This window comes from Trachurus trachurus (genome assembly GCF_905171665.1).
Source record: "Trachurus trachurus genome assembly, chromosome: 22".
Taxonomy (NCBI): Eukaryota; Metazoa; Chordata; class Actinopteri; order Carangiformes; family Carangidae; genus Trachurus; species Trachurus trachurus.
In genome coordinates, this window is record NC_139907.1 from 29665931 (window position 1) to 29687528 (window position 21598).

Sequence of the window (21598 nt, forward strand, 5' to 3'; positions counted from 1 at the left end):
CACACACACACACACACACACACAGGATAATGGTTTTCAGTAATAAGATGCTGGGCTCTCTACCACAGCGCCATGACTAAGAGTCTTTGAAATGGGACACTAACAAGGTAACAACACGTCTACAAGGATTTTCCTCGCGCACACTCAAATGCAAACTCAAAGGTGGTTTGATCTGGTGCAGGGTGTGTGTGGGTGGGTTCGCTGGATGGAGGGTTAGAGCGCTCCGGTGCAGGGTATATAAGTATGTAAGACAAGAAACTGGTGGTTTTCATTCGCTGCATATGTGCACACGCCACAGCAGCAGCAGCAGAACAAGGGACAAGAGTAGAAATCCAAGTTTATATCCAAAGTTTTATGTGTTTAGAGACAAAAAGAAAAAAAAGTGGAAGCAACAAAAAGAAAGTACCTGACTGCACAAAGTCATTTCTGTTTAGTTCATTTCTTTGGTGGTGCATCACTTCTCTGCTTGGTTGACGACTGACCTCTGACCTCAGAAGCCCAACCGGATCAAGTATCAACTGACCAGCGCCTCCGCCTGAGAAGCAGGTAAGAGTCCAGCCCACTGCTGGTCCACTGACAACTTCAAAACTCTGCACTTCAAACACATTTGAAAGGAGCTAGTGTTTAAACTTGTGGTTTGTGAAGATAAATATTGTCTCACTGTGACTATGACTGATTGTCTGTGCCTCTCAAATGTTTTAACGTTTAACGTTTTTAAGGTGTAAAAATAAAACTTTAAAGTATATCTGTATCATATATTATGGGAAAGAATATTATGTGAGTACTCAACAAAGTTTCAACCCTGTGGCCGAGAAAGTGTGTTTACAGTGACACTGAATATTACAGAGGATGTTCTGCTATGAAATAAGATGATAAAAATGTATCCTGATGTAAGTGTAAAAACACCATCTGTTCTTTCCTTATCCTTCACTATTGTTGGTAAAGTGTTTAATAAAATGTGTGAAGGAGAAAATTACATTTAAAAGCAAATATTTCAGCACTTAAGGAATATATAATGATAATATGATTTATATAAGAATATATAAATCATTTCCCTGGATGAACTGAAATCCAGCTGATCCTCCAGACAAGGTCTAGAGATGATTCTTCAGAGTCTGGAGAGTTGTGTAGTTTGTGTTTTGTGTGATTGTGAGATGTGTGGAAACAGTGGTTAAGATGGAGGATGGCACATTGGTAGATTGTTGTGTGTTACTGTATGTGTGTGTAGCTATAGAGTCATTTTACACACACAGTCAGTGAATGTGCTATAAGCCTGTTATTTCTCTGTCTGTGTTTTCTAGGATGTCTGAGGCACCAGCTTTCCTCCATACGTCCTTCCTGTTGCTTTGCATTCTGGGTATGACAGTGGTGACATCAGGCTTCCCTCAGCCTCGACTACCTCTCAGGTGGTTACTCACTAAATCTCCCCAAGGCGTAGCTGTTATTAATGAGAAGTAACAGAGCAAAGACCTCATCACTGCTTTAGGGATTTGATTTATTTCACTCTCGTCCCTCCTACACTGTTGTTTAGAGATCAACATATTGTCTGTATCTACTGAAAACTGCTATTACTTTGCTGCACTTTGCAAAGAAATCACAAGGTGTGGTCTTATCTGCCCTCAGGCGTTCAGACGACTCAGAGGAACCCAAACCAGACGACTGGGACATCCTCTTCCCCTCCATCTCCCTCCGCGACTGGAGCATTCAAATGATGTCAGCGCCCAGCCTCGGAGCAGCAGACGACAGCAAGGCCGGAGTGATGAGGGAGGCGTGGCTCTTCGCCCCGGAGAGGTCAGCAGCAAGGTAACTGCACAGGGAGGGAAAACGCTCGTGAAATTACGTTTTTTCCCTGTTAAAAGAGTTTTTCCTCAGTGGATGTGAGGGTCTAAGGACAGAGGATGTTGTTATGATGCCATGTAAAGCCCTTTGAGACAAACTCTGTAAAAACGGGCTATACAAATAAAATTGCCTTGCCTTGCGTTAAAACCGAGGAGCTGTGACAACACCATGGTTTCATATCTTGGTGTTTTATTTTTTCTCCTTCTCCCCCCGTCCCTTAGGAAGTCTTTTGCCTCCTACCAGGCTGTTGCCTCTGATGAGAATGTTTTCTTAGCAATTTTGCTTGGTTAAATAAAGGTTGTTGATGATGAAGAACTTAACATGTTTTAACTGTAACTGCATAGGCAATAACATTAAAGGAGACATATTCTGCCACTTTACCACAAATTAAAGTAGTTCCTAGGTGTCTTAAAGGGATAGTTCAACATTTTGGCAAATTGGCCCATTGCCATAATCCCTATAGTCATAGCAGTAGGTTCGTTACCTTTAATTGTCGGTGTAAGCTATTTTTAGAACGGCGGAGCGGAGCAGCAGGCTGCTCAGAGCTACACTACGGAGGCTATGGGAATTTCTTGGTTTCCCTCATCAAACTCATCAAATACAAAATCCCAAAACTCCAAAGCGCTTTCGTGGACAAGTTGTGAGCTGCACATTCACCACGTTATGAGATAATAACGGAACGTTACGAAACGGAGCCATTTTCGAGGTAAATACAGGGTAAATGCAGAGTCTGCTTGCTGAAAAACTGTCCCTGAACGCAACGCACATCAGTGGTTTTGCATGAATTTACCTCTAAAACAACTCCGTTTCGTAACGTTCCATTATTATATCATAGCGTGGTGAATGTGCAGGTCACAACTTGTCCATGACAGCCTTTTGGAGTTGTTGGATTGTGTATTTGATGAGTTTGATGAGGGAAACCAAGAAATTCCCATAGCCTCCATAGTGTAGCTCTGAGCAGCCTGCTGCTCCGCTCCGCCGTTCTAAAAATAGCTTACACCGACAATTAAAGGTAACAAACCTACTGCTATGACTATAGGGATTATGGCAATGGGCCAATTTGCCAAAATGTTGAACTATCCCTTTAAAGACATGTCTGTGACATGCTTTGGTCAAAATCCCCCAAGGATCAAACATCACAGCTCTTTTCATCCTCTCTCTGGTTTCAGTGTCTGTCCCTTTAAATGCTAATGAACCACTTCTTGCCCGCCCCACCCCTTCTGGTACCAGGTAGGGGTGGGATTATGCAAATTAGAAAACTAGTTACATCATTGCCAGACAACAGAGAGAACAGCTCATAAAACCACATGGATTTCAACCTAGGGAGCCGGAAAATGACTGAGTTTTTTGTCAATTCTCACATTTTGGGGGCCAGAAGGCAAGAGAAATACCTAAATATATGTTAAAGAGCCTTCAAAAAGGGATATTGTCCTCTTTAATGTTATCACATTGGAGGGGTCTGACTATTTTCTGACAACAATGCATTAGTATGGTACGTGGGCTGTTTTGTGGTCATTAACCTTGAGGTCCGGTCCGTCTGTCAGCAGCATGGAGAGAGCGTGGCCGGCTGAGTGGTCGTCTCAGGGAGCTGGGATGGTGAAGAGGAACATGGTGGTGGCTGATGATGCTGCCTTCAGAGAGAAGAGTAAACTGCTCACCTCCATGGAGAGGCAGAAGTGGCTCAACTCCTACATGCAGAAACTGTTGGTGGTTAATTCTTCCTGATAAATGTACTCTTTGCTCTCAGCGTTAACTATGAAATGTGACCACTCTGAACCACACACTGTTAAAAAGCCTTTATAGAGGGACACACCAAGTCCCTGGGTGACTGCTCAGTCAGCTCACCAGTCCAGAGGACAGGATGGACATTAAAACTAACTGCTGTATCATCAGAGCTTCAGTCCTATGTCTAAACATTTTATTTCACTTTCTTGTAGTATTTTCAATATTATTTTCCAACCCAGCTAAAACGTGTGAAGTTAATGATTCTTTTAATAATTTAGTGTTTTCAATGAAATTCAATGAAATAAAGATACAGATGATTTCCACTGACGACAGCTTGTGTTTAGTTTATTATTGATGATGTATCTTCATATTTTACACTCTCCAACCAAAAGCAGGACATTCATGTCTGTATGCAGCTCTCATTGGATGGTTCATACAGATGTGTACATTTTGTCCATGACTTCATGTTCTATATAGTTCACACCATAATGTGGTCCATTAAGACAAAGGTTCACCAGCTGGTGCTAAAGACCCCCCTATGGTGGGATCAACACCAGTTCATCCAGTCCACCAATCATGTCCTGCAGCTGCATCCTGCGGGCCAGTCTCTGCTTGTCCCTCCTCTGCAGCAGCAGAGCTTCTGTCTGCAGCAGCAGCTGTGCAGCCTGAGACGCCGGCAGCTCGTGTGGAGCCTCGGCCCCGCTGTGGTGCCTCTCTGCCGGGCAGCTGCCCTGTCTGACCGGCCTCTCAGCCTGGAGCCTGACTCTGTGGGCCTGCAGGAGGAACGGTGGGGAGGGGAGGGTAAAGAGTCTGTCCTCAGTATCCCCTCTTTCTGTCCTCTGTCCTCTCTGGGGGAAAAAAACAGAAACATACAGTTCAGAGATATGACATACTCCTACCAAAGATATTCAATATACGGAAAGATCCTCCATGAGAGGCTGCTCCAATGATAGAAACGGTAACACTTCCTGTCTCTCTAAATGGGCGTGGCCAACCGTCACCACCTCGTCTGTGATCGTGTGTGTGGATTTATACAATTTGTAGGTAGATGAAAGTGAGATGTTTATATTTTCTTATGATAACATTAAATATTTACACTACTAACAGTCATATTTAGCATGACAAAAATAATTTAAATCATTTTCACGGGAGTTCGCGGCCGTTTGTTTGACATTGCCTAGGAGATCTGTGCCAAATCTCGCGAGAGTGTGTCATAGAGACAGAGACAGGTCATGAACAAAGTGGATTTTCTCCTGATCTCTCCGTCTGAAAATTGCCATTTTCGTGTCAAACTGTTCAGAAGAGATGTGGCTTGTGAAAAATGAGTCCAAAATTTACTTCAGTGACTGGGGGAGAAAGAACAGACCATAATCTGTGTTCAAGTTAAATTGTCCCATTGGAGTCAATACACTCTATGCTGCCTCTGGTCTCCCTAAAGGGGCGTGGCCATGCAGAAGCCTAGTGACATCATACAGGAAGCTGACTGGTCATGGAAGGTCTTGGTTTATAAACCGTCTTTGCTCCCACCAAACCAAACACACATACACAGACACATACACAACTCATCCAATCAAAACAGATCACACCATGGTGGAAAACAGTGGACAATGACCTCTGTGGAAGTGGACATGTGTCTGTATGTCACACACCTGTGTTGTGTGAAGTCTCAATAGCATGTCGTCCAATTTCTCAAGTCCCTTGTTTCCGTGGTGACACACATTAGGTGTACGTGTTGGCCTTTGGACAGCAGGATCCATCTGATGGCAGTCCACCACACTGTCCTGCACACACAAACACACACTCATGCATCAGTATCACATTTCCTTACACACATGGCAGCCACCATTCTGGAGGACGGTGAACAGAGGAAGTGTAAACCTGGGGCAGTGACCCGGTCCAGTCCTGCTCTACCACATCAGGGACTAAAAACCCACAATGGTGGAAACAAGTTCAGTGTTGAACTGGGATTTTTTTTTCTTTCTGCTTTGTGTCTAACTCACCATCCAGGTCCAAAAGACTTTCTCCACCTGTTTCCAGATCAGATATGCTTCTAGTAGGTCACAGAGCTGCTGCATACCAACACACTCCTGGTAAACAAAAACACACAAACACACCTTAGGATACATTTTTAACAACACATGTAAAGACATATTTATGGATGTGAGAATTAAAATTAAAGGTTATAGCTACAACTTTTTCATCAAAAGGTTAACATTTTCAAAAATAATAAATACAATAAATAAATAATAAATTTTGGCGGGTCCGAATATATATAAATATTTACATCTGGTTACGTTGGCAACGTCGGCATGGAATGATCTCTGTGGCAACAGCGCCGTTAGAACGTTGATGTCATGTGTCTACTGCTGTAACTGGCAACCAGTACAACGGAAGGTTGGAGCGAGAGCAGGCAGTGCGAGTGCGACACCTACTGGCCAGGAGGAATTAAACTTGTAGCGATCACCTTTAACCAAAAACATACCCTTGTAGCTATTTACATAAAGGTAAATAAATGCACATTTATTACACAAAATATTCTCTAGCTGTGCAGCTGTTAATTACTGGGGAACAAATTCTCACTGGACTGAACTTTAGAACCCAACCTCATTGTCATATAAAACATACAGCTCGTCTTCTAACAGGCTGAACAATTACTGTATATGACACATCTGGGAATTAAATATTAAATGAAGAATAAAGTTGATTTTGTCTTAACAATGACTAATACCAAATTTTATTTTATTTTCTGTCTGAAAGGCACCAAGTTGCAGACTTATACCATTTCACCTTTGTTGTTTATTGTTGCAAACAACAGAAGTCTATATACTGTATCATATAACCTACAGTAATACATTTTTTTGAGAACACACACACTTACATCCTTTAGCGCTGCAGAGCTTTGACCAGAGGAGGCAGGAACAGTGGAGGGGAGACTGGCAGAAAAAACCTGAGAAAAGGTTGATTGCTTAGTTAGTGAAACATCACCACCTGTCCAATAGATTTTAGTTATGAAATTAGTATGAAACTGTTGGTTTTTATATTTATCTTATTAAAAGGCTTGTGGAAAAGTCAAGACGTTTTGATGGATTTCCTATCTGTGGTGCACAGTAGACATGACATCACCCTGGAAGGAGTAGGCCATGCTTACAGTACTTTTCTGATGTCACACATACATTGGGATGCATTACCAGGGCCTGAGTATGAATTTTATTCTCTTCATGTGAAAGCATGTTTTACATTAGAACAGCAATAAATGAACCTTGAACCTTATTTTGAACCGTAAACCTTATTTGGACCAAAGTCTTTGCAACTGGTGCACGAATGGGGAAGAACAGTTCACTTGGCCACTATGCAACATTATACCTGTATAACTGGGCATTTTAAAAAAAGTTCTTGTTTTGTCCTCAGTCAGTTCAGATCATTATCATGTGTGTCCGACAAAATTGTGGATACAATCCATGAGGAGGCAGACCTTTGAAAAAAGACTTCTGTTTAACTAGAAAATGATAAGATGTACAAATCCACGACACTCCATTAACAACCCATCACCACCAGACAGTCAACTCCCAGAACATAGGAGTAACTGGTTGGTCCATTTACTGTGTGACTTACACATTTCAGTGTTTAACTGAGATCCTTTACAGGAGTAAAAGAGGAACTATGCAGGAGTTTTACCTTAACTGTGCTACATTTTTTACCCTAATTATAATAATCATAATAATGATTTACATTTATATAGTGCTTTTCTATTTAAACTCGATATCCAAAGCGCGTACAGAAACCATTATTAATTCATACCACATTTACACTGCTTAATTAAACAGCTTCAGAGTCCTAGTGCTGCTTCAATAAATGACATGTAACTAGTTCCAGGGAGAATGGAGGCTCTTGTAAGATCAGAGCCTCCGACCCGGTGTCCCAGCTCGTCTCTGCGGCACCGCCACACAAACCTAACGCGCCCCGTAACCCGTAATTTCTTGTTGATGACAGATAAGACTACACAGATATACACATGATAACATGGTAGATGATAAATAACCTTATCCACCGCTCCATGGATTGATTTCTCACCGACTTCGTTGAAAACAAATGCACATGGAGGAGAGGAGGGTTAGAGACACAGCAGAAAAGTGACCGGACTCACATACTTCCCCTTTACAACACCAGAAAGAAATTGACCAAGGTAAAATTACTCGGGTCGAGTCTGATGGGTGTCTTTTGTCCAAAGACAACAAGGCCTGTCACTAAAGGAATCTTTTCCATTGTTTTGTTAGACACTCATACTACAATCTGAACTGATCAAGGGAAAAACAAGCACTTTAGTCAACAAACTTGAATGCATGTATTGTTACATTATCCTTGCTTAGTGGTGGAGGATCTTTGTCCCCATCAATCGTTAGATGAAGGTAAAAGGGATATTTTCAACAATTCCCATCACCATAATCCCTATAGTCATAGCAGTAGGTTCATTACCTTTAATTGGGCAAGCTATTTTTCGATCAGCGGGGCAGAAACGTGAGCTGCTCAGCTAACGCAACGGAGCCACACGGTATTTCCACGTTTCCCTCATCAAACTAAATACACAATCCAACAACTTTAACATACTCTAGTGGACAAGTTATGACCTGCACATTCACCACGCTATGAGATAATAACGTTTTTGAAGTTTTTGAAATCACTCCGCCCAGCAGCTGTGTCTGGAATGTAGTTCCAGTTAAGGTGCGTTCACACCGGACCTTTTATATTTGTTGCTGGCGACGAGTTTACATATTAAGTCGATGCAAACAAGCGACGTTTAATCGCTCAGGCGAAAAATCTCTGGGGCTCCGAGCGACAGCGACGGAGTGATTTTTCGCTCTGTGGAACGGGAAGAAAAGAGCGACTCCGAGCGAGGTGAAATTCACTTGGAATCGCTTGAATGACGTCATCAGAGCGACCTGTTGAACTGACGAGTGAGTGACTGTAGCTGAGCGACAGAGTGATTTTTTTTCGAGCGACAGCGACAAATACAAAAGGTCCGGTGTGAACGCACCTTCACACATTTGCCTCGAAAACAACTCCGTCTCGTAACGCTCCATTATTATCTCATAGTGTGGTGAATGTGCAGGTTACAACTTGTCCATGAGAGTGTTTTGGAGTTTTTTTGATGAGGGAAAGATGGAAATACCACGCGCTGTGCAGGGCTCACATCTCTTACCTGCGCCGATCTAAAAACAGCTTGCACCAACAATTAAAGGAAATGAACCTACTACTAAAACTACAGGGATTATGGCAATAGACGAATTTGCCAAAATGTTGAAATATGCCTTTAATATGCCAGCTCAAAAGGTTATTCGGGTTTGCTAAAAAAAACAAAAAAACAACCTAATTTGTTGAACTTGGAACAAAGTTTACATAGCAATGGGGACAGAAGCATGTACTGAGAGGAGGAGATTTTCTCACAGAGTGAAGTAAGTGAGATCGCTCCTCTAGCATGGACAGCAGAATCCTCCCCTGGTGTCTCAGACAGCCGTTGAGCCACTGAAGCCTCCGCAGACCGGCCAGGTCTATATGGAGCTCCTCACCAACCGGAGTGCTCATCTGACAAAGAGACTAAAGTTATATATATAGAAAAGTATGATCATACAATATGAATACAAAATGCAGGTTTACTACACCGTGGTAGTGTTACAGTAGTGGTATATGCGTGTTACTTACTGGTAGAGATGCCAGTAGAGTTTTGTCTAGTTGTTGCACTCGCTGTGTCAGCAGTTTCTCTAGCGTTCCAGTAGCCAGCAGCCAGCCCAGCGCCAGCAGCAGATGTCTGCTGGAGAAACTCCTGCCCTCCTCTCCTCCTCCCTCTTCTCCTCTTCCATACATCCAGTCAGCATGGAAACCAGTCTGCCAGAGGCCAGCAGCCACCAGCTTCCTCAGCTCACAGTCTGTACTCAGACAGAGGAACACAGTGTGCCACTCAGCAAGTCAATACATTCTCACCCCTCAGGAGATGTCAGTCAGTTTGACAGGGTGAAGTGGAAGGAGTAGCAGTGGTTCTCCTGCACACAGGGAAACCTCAGCCTCCACTGGGCTTTGTTACACTTTGTGAGGAACACTCAGAGAGTGAGAGTCATGGAAAACAAAACATTTGTATTTGTCTGAGATGCTGAAGGTCTAGTACGTCATCTAGTGACAGGGACAACTGTACACAGAGCTGTTAATTTGACCCTAACCCCCTGATGTCTTTTAAATGTATGTTATGTTATATTATGTCATGCTATGTTCAAGAGAAAGGATTTGGAAAAAAATGTACCAATAAAATGTTTTCAAAGTAAAACCAAACTAATCATCATTCAAGTTTACCTATATTTTTTACATAAAGGCTGTTTTATTTGACCTCAGCTATGTCCTCTCTTATCTCCTCATCCACTTTAAAGCTGACCGGAGTGTTAGGGTTTACTTAACATAACACACACATAATCAAACTAAACATTAATTAAGAAACTACTGAGTTTTCAAACTTTCCCATCAGGGGAGTTAATTCATTAATATGAATTATGGGTTGATGGTGAAAACTGTCATTAAATATATGGCAAACTATTAAATGACCACTGCAGAGGCAAAAGCAAATCAAACTGACTTTTCCTGTCCAAAGTAAATAAGGTGACTCAAACCACACACTGACACACACCGACACAACAAGCAGGACAACAACTCTAACATTCAGTTATCTGTAAATAAGGAAGAAAAACAACAACAACAACAACAACAACAACAACAACAACAACAACAGAAAAACAAGAAATAGCCTGTACTAATGAATAATGCACGAACCTATGGAAAACTCTTAAATGTTATAAATCCCTCTTTATGATGTCACTTAAAGGAACAGTACTGTGTTTTGTGTAGAAAGCATTAACCTCACATAAATGTGAGCATCATTACAGTAACAGAAACTAGTAAGAAATGTAAATTATTGTACTCCATGCTTCAATTAACATTTTAAGATTTTAAGATATTAATGGCAGATTAATATCACTAACTAATATTGACAGACATGTGTCTTGTTCTACATCCTTATGGATAAGACGTTGGTCTCCCTAAAAACATGTGGAAGCATCAATCACAATGGTGACTAAACTAAAGTCTGATGATGTCATGTGGGTGAGAGAGACAGAGAGAGAGAGAAGCAGCTGAATGAATCAAAGTGCTACCATAACAGTACTGTAACTACTGACCTTTTAGCTGTGCCCTGGCCTCAGAGGAGACAACACCACTGCTCTGGAGGATGTTGGCATGGAGCTGCCAAAACTGACTTTCCTGGAAAATACCAGCAAACAAGAAATAAGTGGAATGATCTTCATTTAATGTCACATATTAAACAAACACACTCTCTTTAACTTAGAAGACACTGTTCTTATTGAAAGATTGTAGGTTGGAAAAGGTGTGAATTTCTTGGCTACTGGAAAACTAACAAACCTGGAAGCCAATTTAAAGCAACTATGGCTTTGTACAAAACACATTTAAAATTTTGAGTTAAATATTCACAGGAACCATGTGTTGACGTGAACCAGGACTCACAAAAAGCAAGACACGTGGCTTGAAGGATTACTGATTTAGATGAAGCTGAGAAGATAATAAAGTCATTTCAAGGAGTATCTGCAAACATACTCTTACTTGAAGTGGCTGCCCATCTGTGGTGTCTGTCTTTAACACTGTTGTATTCACAAAATCAACCTAATAAACATTTTGGCTTCTTCATCAAAGAAGCTGATTTCCTTCATACCTTTTTAAAAGCATGATATAGCTACACACATTTCCTATTTGTGATGATGCAAATGATGTTCCCGTCACAAAGTAATACACCTGTGAAAGTGTATGTTAGATAGCTTCACATTTTTTTTCAGCCCATCAACTAGTCGGAAAAGGGTCGCGGGGCCTGTGTGAGTGAGTTGGTTAGTTCCAGATAAACAGGAGGTTTGGGTTATGGTTAGGGGTTTAGTAATTTTACATACTTGAGCATTTTATAAAAAAAGAAAAAAAAAGAACGCAATAATTACTTTTCCTGGTAATTAGTTACTTATATAATGTAGTAACTCCGTTACTTTTTGGGGAAAGTAGGGGAGAGTGGGGTAAAGTGAGACATTTTTTACATTTGCTCCCCTCTAAGCGAGCTAAAATAATTTATCAGTAAAAATTTACACATTTCCCATTAATTCAGGATGTTTCCTAGCAATGGAAATTATCTGAATGTATTTAGATAAATATGATTGTTTTAAAAAAAGTGGTCTCGTGTCTCACTTTACCCCAGTTTTTCTACGTGAATCAATTTGCTTTGGCACAACAGTTGATTAAGTTGACGGAAAGAAAATTTGTTTTGCTTTCCACAGCATCATGAGGTTCTCTCTTTCATGGCCATGGGGAAATGGAAGGGGCTTGAAAACATAATGGTCACATGACCATAAATGTGTTCCGTTTTCTCACATTACCCCACTCTCCCCTACCTAATTACTTGTCAAGAGTAACGTGCCCAACAATGTAAAGTTACACAATTTTCTGTATTCGTTCATAGAAACTGATAATCTCTTAAAGTGATGGGATATTTTTTGCATATAGTGTCAAAACTGAAAGAGTCAGGTAAAACAAATGTTCTGGTAACAGACAGCACCAGAGGAACCTACCACCTCGTCTCCACCTCCGAACTTGGCCCGTCTGAAGGTCTCCGGTGCGGGCACAGCGTCCAGGCCCGCGGCGGTGAGCAGCCGACACAGAGCTGCTATCACCTGCTTCACCTGCTTCACCTCCACACTCACACACCTGTTACTCCGCTGCATCACAACCGCTCACACTACTGACACTTCCACCCAGCTGTTCATTCAGTCCGGAACACATTCTCACTTCTCCTCCTCAACCGTTACAAGGTTGAACTGTTGAGCTGTGGATGAATACAGCAGCAGTAGTGAGGCCATACATCTGGGTAAAGTTAGCATTGCGCCACTGAGAGTCGCTGGCTTCTGTTAACGGGGTTTTAAAAAGTGAGTGAAAAAAGCTTTGTCATCAGTTCAGTCTCGAGACATTTACACGTTGAATGTTACGACATAAAACACGTTAGTAAAAACCACTGTCGTTGTTTTCTGCCTTTAACCGCGTCTGAAAACGAGAGGTTGCTAACAAGTGGCCAAATGATGGTTGTTGTTGTTAGCAGCGAGGAACACTTCCGGGTCTACATCCGTTACCAGGGCTTTTTTTTTTTCATCCATTGCTTTATTGAAAAAAAAACGAAAAAACAAAACAAAACGAAAAAACAATACGAACAGACATGAAATGTTTGTAAATTAATGCCCACGAGATAATTATGGGTAAATGGCTGAAGGTGATTTCTCAAAATGAATTAGATTTTAGATATTATTATTATTATTATGGTATCAAGTAACAAAGCTCAACACCACATCAATCATGTTTATTTCAAATAAGAAAATAATTTAAAATTATAAAGTGTCACAACTGTGAGAACAAACATACCTAAAATAATTTAAAACACAAACATATTTTACACACAGAGATGTCATTGTGAAGCATACCTACGTTAGATCTGAATATGATCAAGTTTAGACAGAGATACACTACTGTATATGACCAAACAGGTATTTTGATCATGTGAGTCTTCATGCTCAGTATAGTCCTGACTCCTGCCCAACAGCTGGTGCAGTGTAGCTCCTATTTGAATGCTGCTACTGTTTACTACCTGGGAAATGTGTTGGTAGTAAACCCAGATTTCAGTCCACAAGTCTAGTATCAACCAGGAGTAAGTGGAATAACAGCATTCTGGTTTGATTCCATGGCAAGATTTCAGCTATTTGCGGAATATTTCTTTGTGGTCGACAATAAAATGTATCACTCTGACTCTTTCCATGCAGTTGCTCCACTTCTTAGTCAAATGGGATCCAAACTAATCTTTATCTGTGCTTGGTCATCTCTCCATGGTGATGCTGTGGTCTGAGAGGAGTGTCGGGTATTTGCAGCCAACTCCTTTTAGGCTCCAGCAACATGACAACATGGTGTTATCTAATCAACATCTGGTCCACACAAACTGCTCACTAGTTTGTGCTACAATGTGCTTTAGTTTGGCTTCAAAAAGGCATATAAAATCAAGGGCAATATAAAAACACACAAGTATTAGCTTGAATATCTTTCATACTAAAAAATCCTCATGCTGTAAATAGCATTACCTTTGTTTGTAGGGTTTTGTCAAAACGTCTTTCTGGTCCCAAACCAATAAGACCTGTATTATTGTCAGTTTACACAGACTCCAAACAATATGTGGTTGGTTGTATTGTGCTTGTTGATCTACAATATGGTCTATGCTGTTGTAATAATCACATTTTATATAGGGAGAAACCAGACAAACCATACAAAACTTAAAAAAAGGGAAGACTCTTAAGGATGAAGGTTGTAATTTTGCAAATGATTCTGCTTCTCAGCTCTCTCCATCTCCTTCATCGTCCTCCTGTTTGATGACCGGGGTTCCTAGAAAAGAACAGAAAAGGAAATGGTCAAAGCAAGGACTTTTTTTCTTTTCCTTTTTACCTACATATACCTTTAACTGATAATGTAGAAGTTAGATGTTATTTTTCATGTCCCAGTTTCTTTTATGCGACTTCAGTCATATTAATGGGTCCATAAAATGTCCATTTTAAAGCAGATATCAGTGGAATGTTTTTGTTAATATAAGTCCTAAATAGTCCTATTTTCCGTCAGCAATCACTTACATGAAGTATTTCAGCCTAAACACGAGTCTCTCCGTCACTCTGCTCTGCTGTAACCCGAGGAGAAAATTTTCCTTGTGGGATACAAGTGTTATCCAATGAGGAGAGAGAACGGCATGAAGGGCTGTGTGTGCAGCCAAGGGATGCGCGTGAATGTGGTGACGTAGCACGAGGACCAATTGATGCCTGACAAGGGCGGGGGCTGCTAACTCATGGTGCGTTCAAAGAAACTCGTACTTTGTGTTTTTCCTTCCTGTGAAGTCATACCAGTTCGATCTGGTACGAGTTCACGGGTCGGAAGTTACGTGGCCGTTATAGGGAACTTTCACAGACAACAGGATGGTAAAAACACGAGCTACGAGTTACCTGGAACGCTACCAAGTCGTAGTTGTGACTTGAAGCTGTAACTTACGGTTTCAAAAGCCTGCCTTGAACGCAGCATTAGCCGAAACGGCCGTGAAGCTGATATCTGCTTTAAGGAAGTATCTTGGGAAAACTATTAAATGTATTATTTATCTATGAAAATAGATATTTCATTAGAAATGCCTTGATTTTAAACATTGCCCAGCTAAACTTGTATGCACTTACAGCAAGCCTCCCTGGGTTAAGCTGGCAATTAATTTTAATTCATGAAATTATTACAAATAATTTAAAAATTATGTAGTGGTTTTATATTATTTATTCACCACATTAATAATGTTGAATTCATTAGATTCACATGACGTCACTGTGTTTCTGCGCCGCCATATTTGTGTCCGAATCAGGGCAATCTGGGCACAGACAAGGGGGCAGTTGTCGGTCTGAGAAGTGAAGATCACTTCCGCGTTCAAAAAGCTGCAATCCCCCCGGCTGTCGCTGGGGGCTGGCTCCAGAAGGGAGCAACTCCAGTTGAGCCCCATGTTAAAATAGCCGATTTTACAGCTTTAAAAAACATATTTACAGCCTGGTACATTTCATTTTTTTGGTCTCAATCGATAGTTTCTACCCCCGCACACACTCTGAGGGGGGTGAATTTTTTTTAAACTCTACAGTTTTACTGTTATTAGGTTTAAAGTTCTGGCCAATCAGGGCGCAGAACCGTTGAGTGACAGGTCCGGCGACCGCTGCTACGAGGCCAGTGGGCGGGCCCTCGGCCGGCCAACGGCCGCACCGCTCCAAATATGGCAAGTAGAATCCAACATGGCGCGGCTCAAACCCCCGTAGTAGCGGCACAAAACAGACTCCCCCAAACCAATGGGTGACGTCACGGACGCTACGTCCATTCTTTTTACAGTCTATGGGCACAGATCACAGCATGTCACGTTACCAGAACAAGTGGAGTAGTAGGAGGAAATCAGCAAGAGACCGAAAATTGACGTTATTTGAAAGATGCCAGGATTATATTGTGCTGTTGACTGTGATAGCAGTCGCCAAAGAAACCCTGGACTGCAGTTTTATCCCATCCCAAAAGACGTAAAGTTATAGGCGGAATAAATAGTTGACTGCAGGCAGTCTATCAGTGGCAGCGTGGGCTGTGACAAGTCTCACAAAAAGAGGGGATTCACTTTTTTTTTTAAATAACATGGATATATTGAATTCTGCATTTTGATTACTTTCTTATTAATTACTCACTGATTCTGCATTTAGGGTCTTTTATTTCTGTATAACAGACCGTTGCTAAGTAAAACGGGCCGTTGCTAGGGACGCCGCTCTGATCAGCGGAGCAGGGCAGAAGAACTATCAAGGATTTTTACCTTGTGTTTCATTTTTACCAGCTTCAGACTAATTGTGATGTTAGAGAAATGACGTGTAGCTTGTTAGAGGGAGAGTGGAGGCTCTCTGCCTCCCTCACCGCTGCTGGAACCAAACCTGCGATTAGAGCGGACAGAGCGGACGGGCCAGCGCAGTGTCACAGCTGTGACCAGATGTGTCTGTGCCACCACGAGTCCGTGACACAAACGTGTCCCGTAATCTCTTATGACAGACAGGACTACATAAATGCGCACATCGTAACATTTACATGATAATTCATCAATCTACTGATTGATTATCAAAAGCTTGTTGAAAACAACTACACACGAGTCGACCGGGGGGAGGGTGAGGAGCAAACAGCGGAGAAGTGACCGGACTAAGGACTTTGATCAACATTACGTCTCAAATTAATTCATTAAGTCATAAACTGTGTAATAAGTGGGATAATATAGAGTTTGTCTGTTGTTATAGAGATATAAACCCAGACAGGATGTATGAAACCCTGTCATTTTGTCAAGAAACTGTCATTTCCATCCTGCGGTTTCATGCTGTCATATGAGGAGACCTGTCAAATCAGACACAAATATGGCGGCGGTCCCTTCGACGTGACGTCACTGCAACCCATGAATAGAAGACACTCAGACACTCCCACTGAAACTCTCTTACCATCTAGTTTCTTCAGATTAGGAAGTCTTTTAGAGGCTTCATCCATCCACGTCCCCTCAGCAGAATGCTTGTCCTCCAGTGGATTTCCAACAAACACCAGGTCCACGAGGCATGGAAGATCAGCCAGCCTCACAAACTCTCCTACACAGACCAAAGAGAACAGCATCAGAAACCAGATTAGAGGATTCTGCTGCTCCTCCTATCACTACAACTAAACTGTGTTGTTTTTGGCAACCGTTTTAGGTTTAGTCTTAGGCTGTGTTTGAAATCACTCACTCATTCCCTACTCCCTACACACTATATAGTGAATTCAATATAGTGGACTCACTGGTCAAATGAAAAACACTTTCGGACACTACTCCGCCGCACAGTTAATTACGTATTACGTTGCGTAATTAAAACGTTCCGACAGCGATCGTAACGGCCGGTAACGGCGATCTGTGACCATAAGATAGATTTAGTCAAATTTTAGTCATTTCTATATGTGATTTTAGTATAGTTGTAGTCGACGAAAACTCTAGTTTTAAATAAATAAATAAGTGTAAACTTTTAACAAATTAATTTAGATCAGTAGGAGATTGCTGTTGGGCAGAAATAGTGGCCTGCACAAGCCTAGAATCTGGGCCCCAGCCCGGCCCTAGCCCGAGGGGGTGGAGCCCCAGCCCGGCCCGGTCCGACAGGTTTTCAGAATTCTCAGGCCCGAACCCGAATCAAGCCCGACTTTTTTTTTTTTTAACCTCCCCTCCCATAACAACCTGTAGACTGTTAATGTTGCAGACATTAAAATAGTTTAATTGGATGTAGGCCTATGGTATCAAGCTATATTCATTATATTTTGATTGAAAGGGTTTTATTGAATTATTAAAGTGACTGAGCGTGATGCAGCTGCAGCACTGAACGAACCTGGTCAGCTCGTATTCAAGGGTGGTGGTGAGTTTAAACTGACTTCAGTACTGAGCCTTTCCCCTGTTGTTGGTCATTGTCCTTAGTTTGTCGTCTCTAATCTTTTTATTTATGTTATGCATGTTTGTGGCGGGACGCAGGATCGATGTAGGTAATGTGATGGAGTGACAGTGATGTGCAGCGGGGAGGGAGGGGGCAGAGCGGCAAGCTGCGTTCAAGTGTCGGCATTTAAAGCAGATATCAGTGGAATGTTTTTGTTAATATAAGTCCTAAATAGTCCTATTTTCCGTCAGCAATCACTTACATGAAGTATTTCAGCCTAAACACGAGTCTCTCCGTCACTCTGCTCTGCTGTAACCCGAGGAGAAAATTTTCCTTGTGGGATACAAGTGTTATCCAATGAGGAGAGAGAACGGCATGAAGGGCTGTGTGTGCAGCCAAGGGATGCGCGTGAATGTGGTGACGTAGCACGAGGACCAATTGATGCCTGACAAGGGCGGGGGCTGCTAACTCATGGTGCGTTCAAAGAAACTCGTACTTTGTGTTTTTCCTTCCTGTGAAGTCATACCAGTTCGATCTGGTACGAGTTCACGGGTCGGAAGTTACGAGTGGCCGTTATAGGGAACTTTCACAGACAACAGGATGGTAAAAACACGAGCTACGGGTTACCTGGAACGCTACCAAGTCGTAGTTGTGACTTGAAGCTGTAACTTACGGTTTCAAAAGCCTGCCTTGAACGCAGCATTAGCCGAAACGGCCGTGAAGCTGATATCTGCTTTAAATTGGTTCAAGTTAAAGCAGTACTAAAGAACTTTCAGTTTTGGTTGAGTTTGGCGGCGCCTGTGGACCAAAGCGGTAGTGTTTTGCCTGAAGGAAGACTCCATTTCCCATGAACACTAGCGTGGAGCCCTGTAAATATCCTGCATTAAAATTAACAAAAGACATCAAAACTAAGTTTCTGTTTCCAGTGGATCATTTCAAAGTGAAAACACAAACATAATCCATTGCTAAAGTGTCGTTTTGCCTGTTCCCTCCTTGTTGTGACTCGCAAAAGTGAAAGTGAAACTTAAGTGAGAGCAGGGTTCCTACCATGCTCCTCAAAGCTGCTTATTGCCAGAGAAAGAGATACAGACCCCCTCAGGCCATGACAGAGGTGTCATTCAACTTGTTGTAAGTCAATGTATCATCACAAAAATTATGAAAATATTTTATGAAGGTTGAAAAGTTCCTTAGTGTTGGTTTAAAACAGAAACACATCTTTCTAATTGACAGGTTAAAAAAACCTGAACTACCTGAACCACCCACTGACATTTACGTCCATTCTCGTCTTGTCAACGAAAACTCACACACATCTCGCCATGTTTTAGTCGTCAAAGAACCGTGTTTATCTCGGTAATCAGTTTTGTCATCGTCATTGTTGACGAAAACAACACTGCTACTAACCCTTAGAGAGCACTGCAGGCCTCAATTAAGCAAGTTACACTGTGAAACACATTTCCTCAGGTCACAGGTCACTTAACCACATAAATGCTCTTTGACACTATGACTAAACACAACACAGCCATTTTCATATCATTATTACTGTTGTCTGCTTCATGTGTTGAGTACGTATATTTATGAATGTATCTCACCCCATTCTTTCACCAGGTTATTGGACATGTAGAGGACTTTCAGATTCTTCATGCACTGGATTCCCTTCAGTTTCTCTATCGAGTTATAGGAGATCCATAACTCTTCCAATGTGTCCCCTACTGCCTCCTGTACACACACACACACACACACACACACACACACACACACACACACACACACACACACACACACACACACACACACACACACACACACACACACACACAGTGAGAGAGAGAGAGAGAGAGAGAGAGAGAGAGAGAGAGAGAGAGAGAGAGAGAGAGAGAGAGAGTGTTGCACCACTGATGCAAAGGCAAGGCAAGGTAATTTTATTTGTATAGCCTATTTTTACAAACAGTTTGTCTCAAAGGGCTTTACATGGCATCGTAACAACATCCTCTGTCCTTAGACCCTCACATCCACTGAGGAAAAACTCCATGGAAAACCCTTTTAACAGGGAAAAATTGGAGAAAGCTCAGGGTGAGCAACAGAGGAGGGATCCCTCACCCAGGACGGACAGACGGGACATAGATGTTGTTTATAACAGAATATGGAAAACATGTTAACAAGAGCTGATGGAGGAAGCTTCTGGTGGGAGGAAAGGCAGGACAGGGAAGGTAATGCATTTTCAAAATAGCATCATAGCATGTCTTTGTGTGAAAGAAAGTCACACTTGATCAATGGAACTAGTCAGTTAATTTTACCTCATATGTAACTTACCAGCCCAGTCAGTGCCTTTATATTGTTCCTTCCTAATGACAGTATTCTCAGGTTCTCTGCACAGACACAATATAAGACTTCATTACACCACCACATTTCTGTTGAGTATGTGTGTACTGTATGTCTGTAAGTGTTTAGAGGTCAGTACTCACTCAGGCCATTGAGATTGGTTATTTTCTCAATGCAGTTTGTGGACAGAGACAGCTTTCTGTGGTGAACACAGGACAAGAACTGATCAGGTATTTCAATGATGATATACTTATCTGCTTTAAAACTTAGGTAATCAAACACTTTAACTGTAATGACTGTATAGTAGTTTGCTCTTGATTTATCTGCAACTAAATACATTGAGAAATCAGTCTGTTAACTTCATTTTTAAAGTTTTAGTCTAAACAATTTACAGAATTGATTTATTATGGTGTTGGCTTCAGTATTACAGCTCAAAAAATTTGAAAACATTGAAGGCAATGCCCTGGATGTGTTCTGGATGATGTGTTGTCATCTAGTTTGCCCATCAGTGGAGTTTTTTTGGTTCATATAGTTTATCTTATTAAATATGCTGATTAAGTTTGTTAATTATGCTGTTGTCAACACTAAATAGTGACGATAATTAAAATATATCCGTCTGCACAACACTGTCAAAGACTGTGTAATGCTACCCTGCTTTATATGGAACATATCAGACTATATAATAAGTCATTTAAAAGAAAAAAACAGCAGGGCTTACTCGCAGTTGGAGAGTGTGGAGAGAGAAGCATCCATCTTCTCTATAGGAGGAATTTGACCGTACAGTTTTACAGCTTGAGCTTCGTTCGCTTTAGTCCCTGACTTTTCTTCCTACACGCACACACACAAAGAGAGATGGGGGGTGTCAATTACAACAACTTGTGTACGGTATGTTACATATTTAATATTCCAACTCTAAATAACTCAGTCATGGCTTCTATAGACTACACACAGGATTGCATGGTGTGTGTGTTTCTCTTACCCATTTGGCCAGTGCTTCTCTCACAGTGGTTGCTTTAGCCTGGAGACATTAAATAACATGAAATCAGACAGTCAGACAGTCACATGGGCTAACGTTATCATGTGATGAAGACAGAATAACACACAGGTACCATTACACACACGCTAGCGAAGACATCACATCCAACATGTTATATTTTAGAATACACACTCATTTCTATTTCATAGTTTTGGCTTCAACACTCATCGTTCTGATTAACTATCGATTTACTAACTTAGTTGTGTGGTTCCCAGTAGAAGAGTTTTAGCCACAGGACAAACCACAGAATGGAACAGAGTTGATAGCCAGCGATTCAACGATGGTTTAACTGACTGTCAGTGTTAGCTTACAGGCTAATTAAACTTAGCCAATATTAGCGCACAGCCATAACAGTGTGTCATGTAAGGTCAAACATGGCTCTCAGATACGAAGTCACTACATGTTGGGACAGGTGAGTCCACTTAAAGTCGTTTAAATGAGCTGAAAAACATCGGAAAACATCCACACTCACCATGTTGATGGTTGACGCCTGCTCTGGTTGCTATGGCACTGACAGGAAGCTACCAATCTGCGCCTGCGCACATCATAACATTTATCCGCAGATGGACAGAACAGCAATGGGCTGCTGGTTAAT

The 21598-nt window shown here is 41.6% G+C and overlaps 3 protein-coding genes across 4 annotated transcripts; 1 reads left to right on the top strand and 2 right to left on the bottom strand.

Moving 5' to 3' along the window:
• Nucleotides 1-1302: 1302 nt before the first annotated feature.
• On the top strand, nt 1303-3564 carry pth2 (parathyroid hormone 2; the record flags this gene model as incomplete). Its single annotated transcript, XM_083997894.1, has 3 exons — nt 1303-1406; nt 1624-1803; nt 3387-3564. The coding sequence occupies 3 exons, from the start codon at nt 1303-1305 to the stop codon at nt 3562-3564; spliced, it is 462 nt and encodes a 153-aa protein (XP_083854020.1).
• Nucleotides 3565-3903: 339 nt separating this feature from the next.
• tedc1 (tubulin epsilon and delta complex 1) lies at nt 3904-12751 on the bottom strand. Of its 2 annotated transcripts, none has more exons than XM_083998959.1 (9): nt 12225-12751; nt 10778-10860; nt 9262-9487; nt 9007-9144; nt 6443-6511; nt 5565-5651; nt 5214-5345; nt 4309-4412; nt 3904-4275 (listed from the first exon to the last, which is right to left on the bottom strand). In XM_083998959.1, the coding sequence occupies exons 1-9, from the start codon at nt 12372-12374 to the stop codon at nt 4101-4103; spliced, it is 1164 nt and encodes a 387-aa protein (XP_083855085.1). In that variant the 5' UTR covers nt 12375-12751; the 3' UTR covers nt 3904-4100. The 2 variants fall into 2 exon arrangements, with proteins under 2 accessions (XP_083855085.1, XP_083855084.1); XM_083998958.1 differs by having other exon boundaries at nt 12222-12751.
• Nucleotides 12752-13707: 956 nt separating this feature from the next.
• dnal1 (dynein, axonemal, light chain 1) lies at nt 13708-21502 on the bottom strand. Its single transcript, XM_083998652.1, has 8 exons — nt 21476-21502; nt 20947-20985; nt 20686-20795; nt 20111-20166; nt 19959-20014; nt 19238-19364; nt 16704-16844; nt 13708-14067 (listed from the first exon to the last, which is right to left on the bottom strand). Exons 1-8 carry the CDS (start codon nt 21476-21478, stop codon nt 14018-14020), a joined length of 582 nt encoding a protein of 193 aa, XP_083854778.1. The 5' UTR covers nt 21479-21502; the 3' UTR covers nt 13708-14017.
• Nucleotides 21503-21598: the final 96 nt, after the last annotated feature.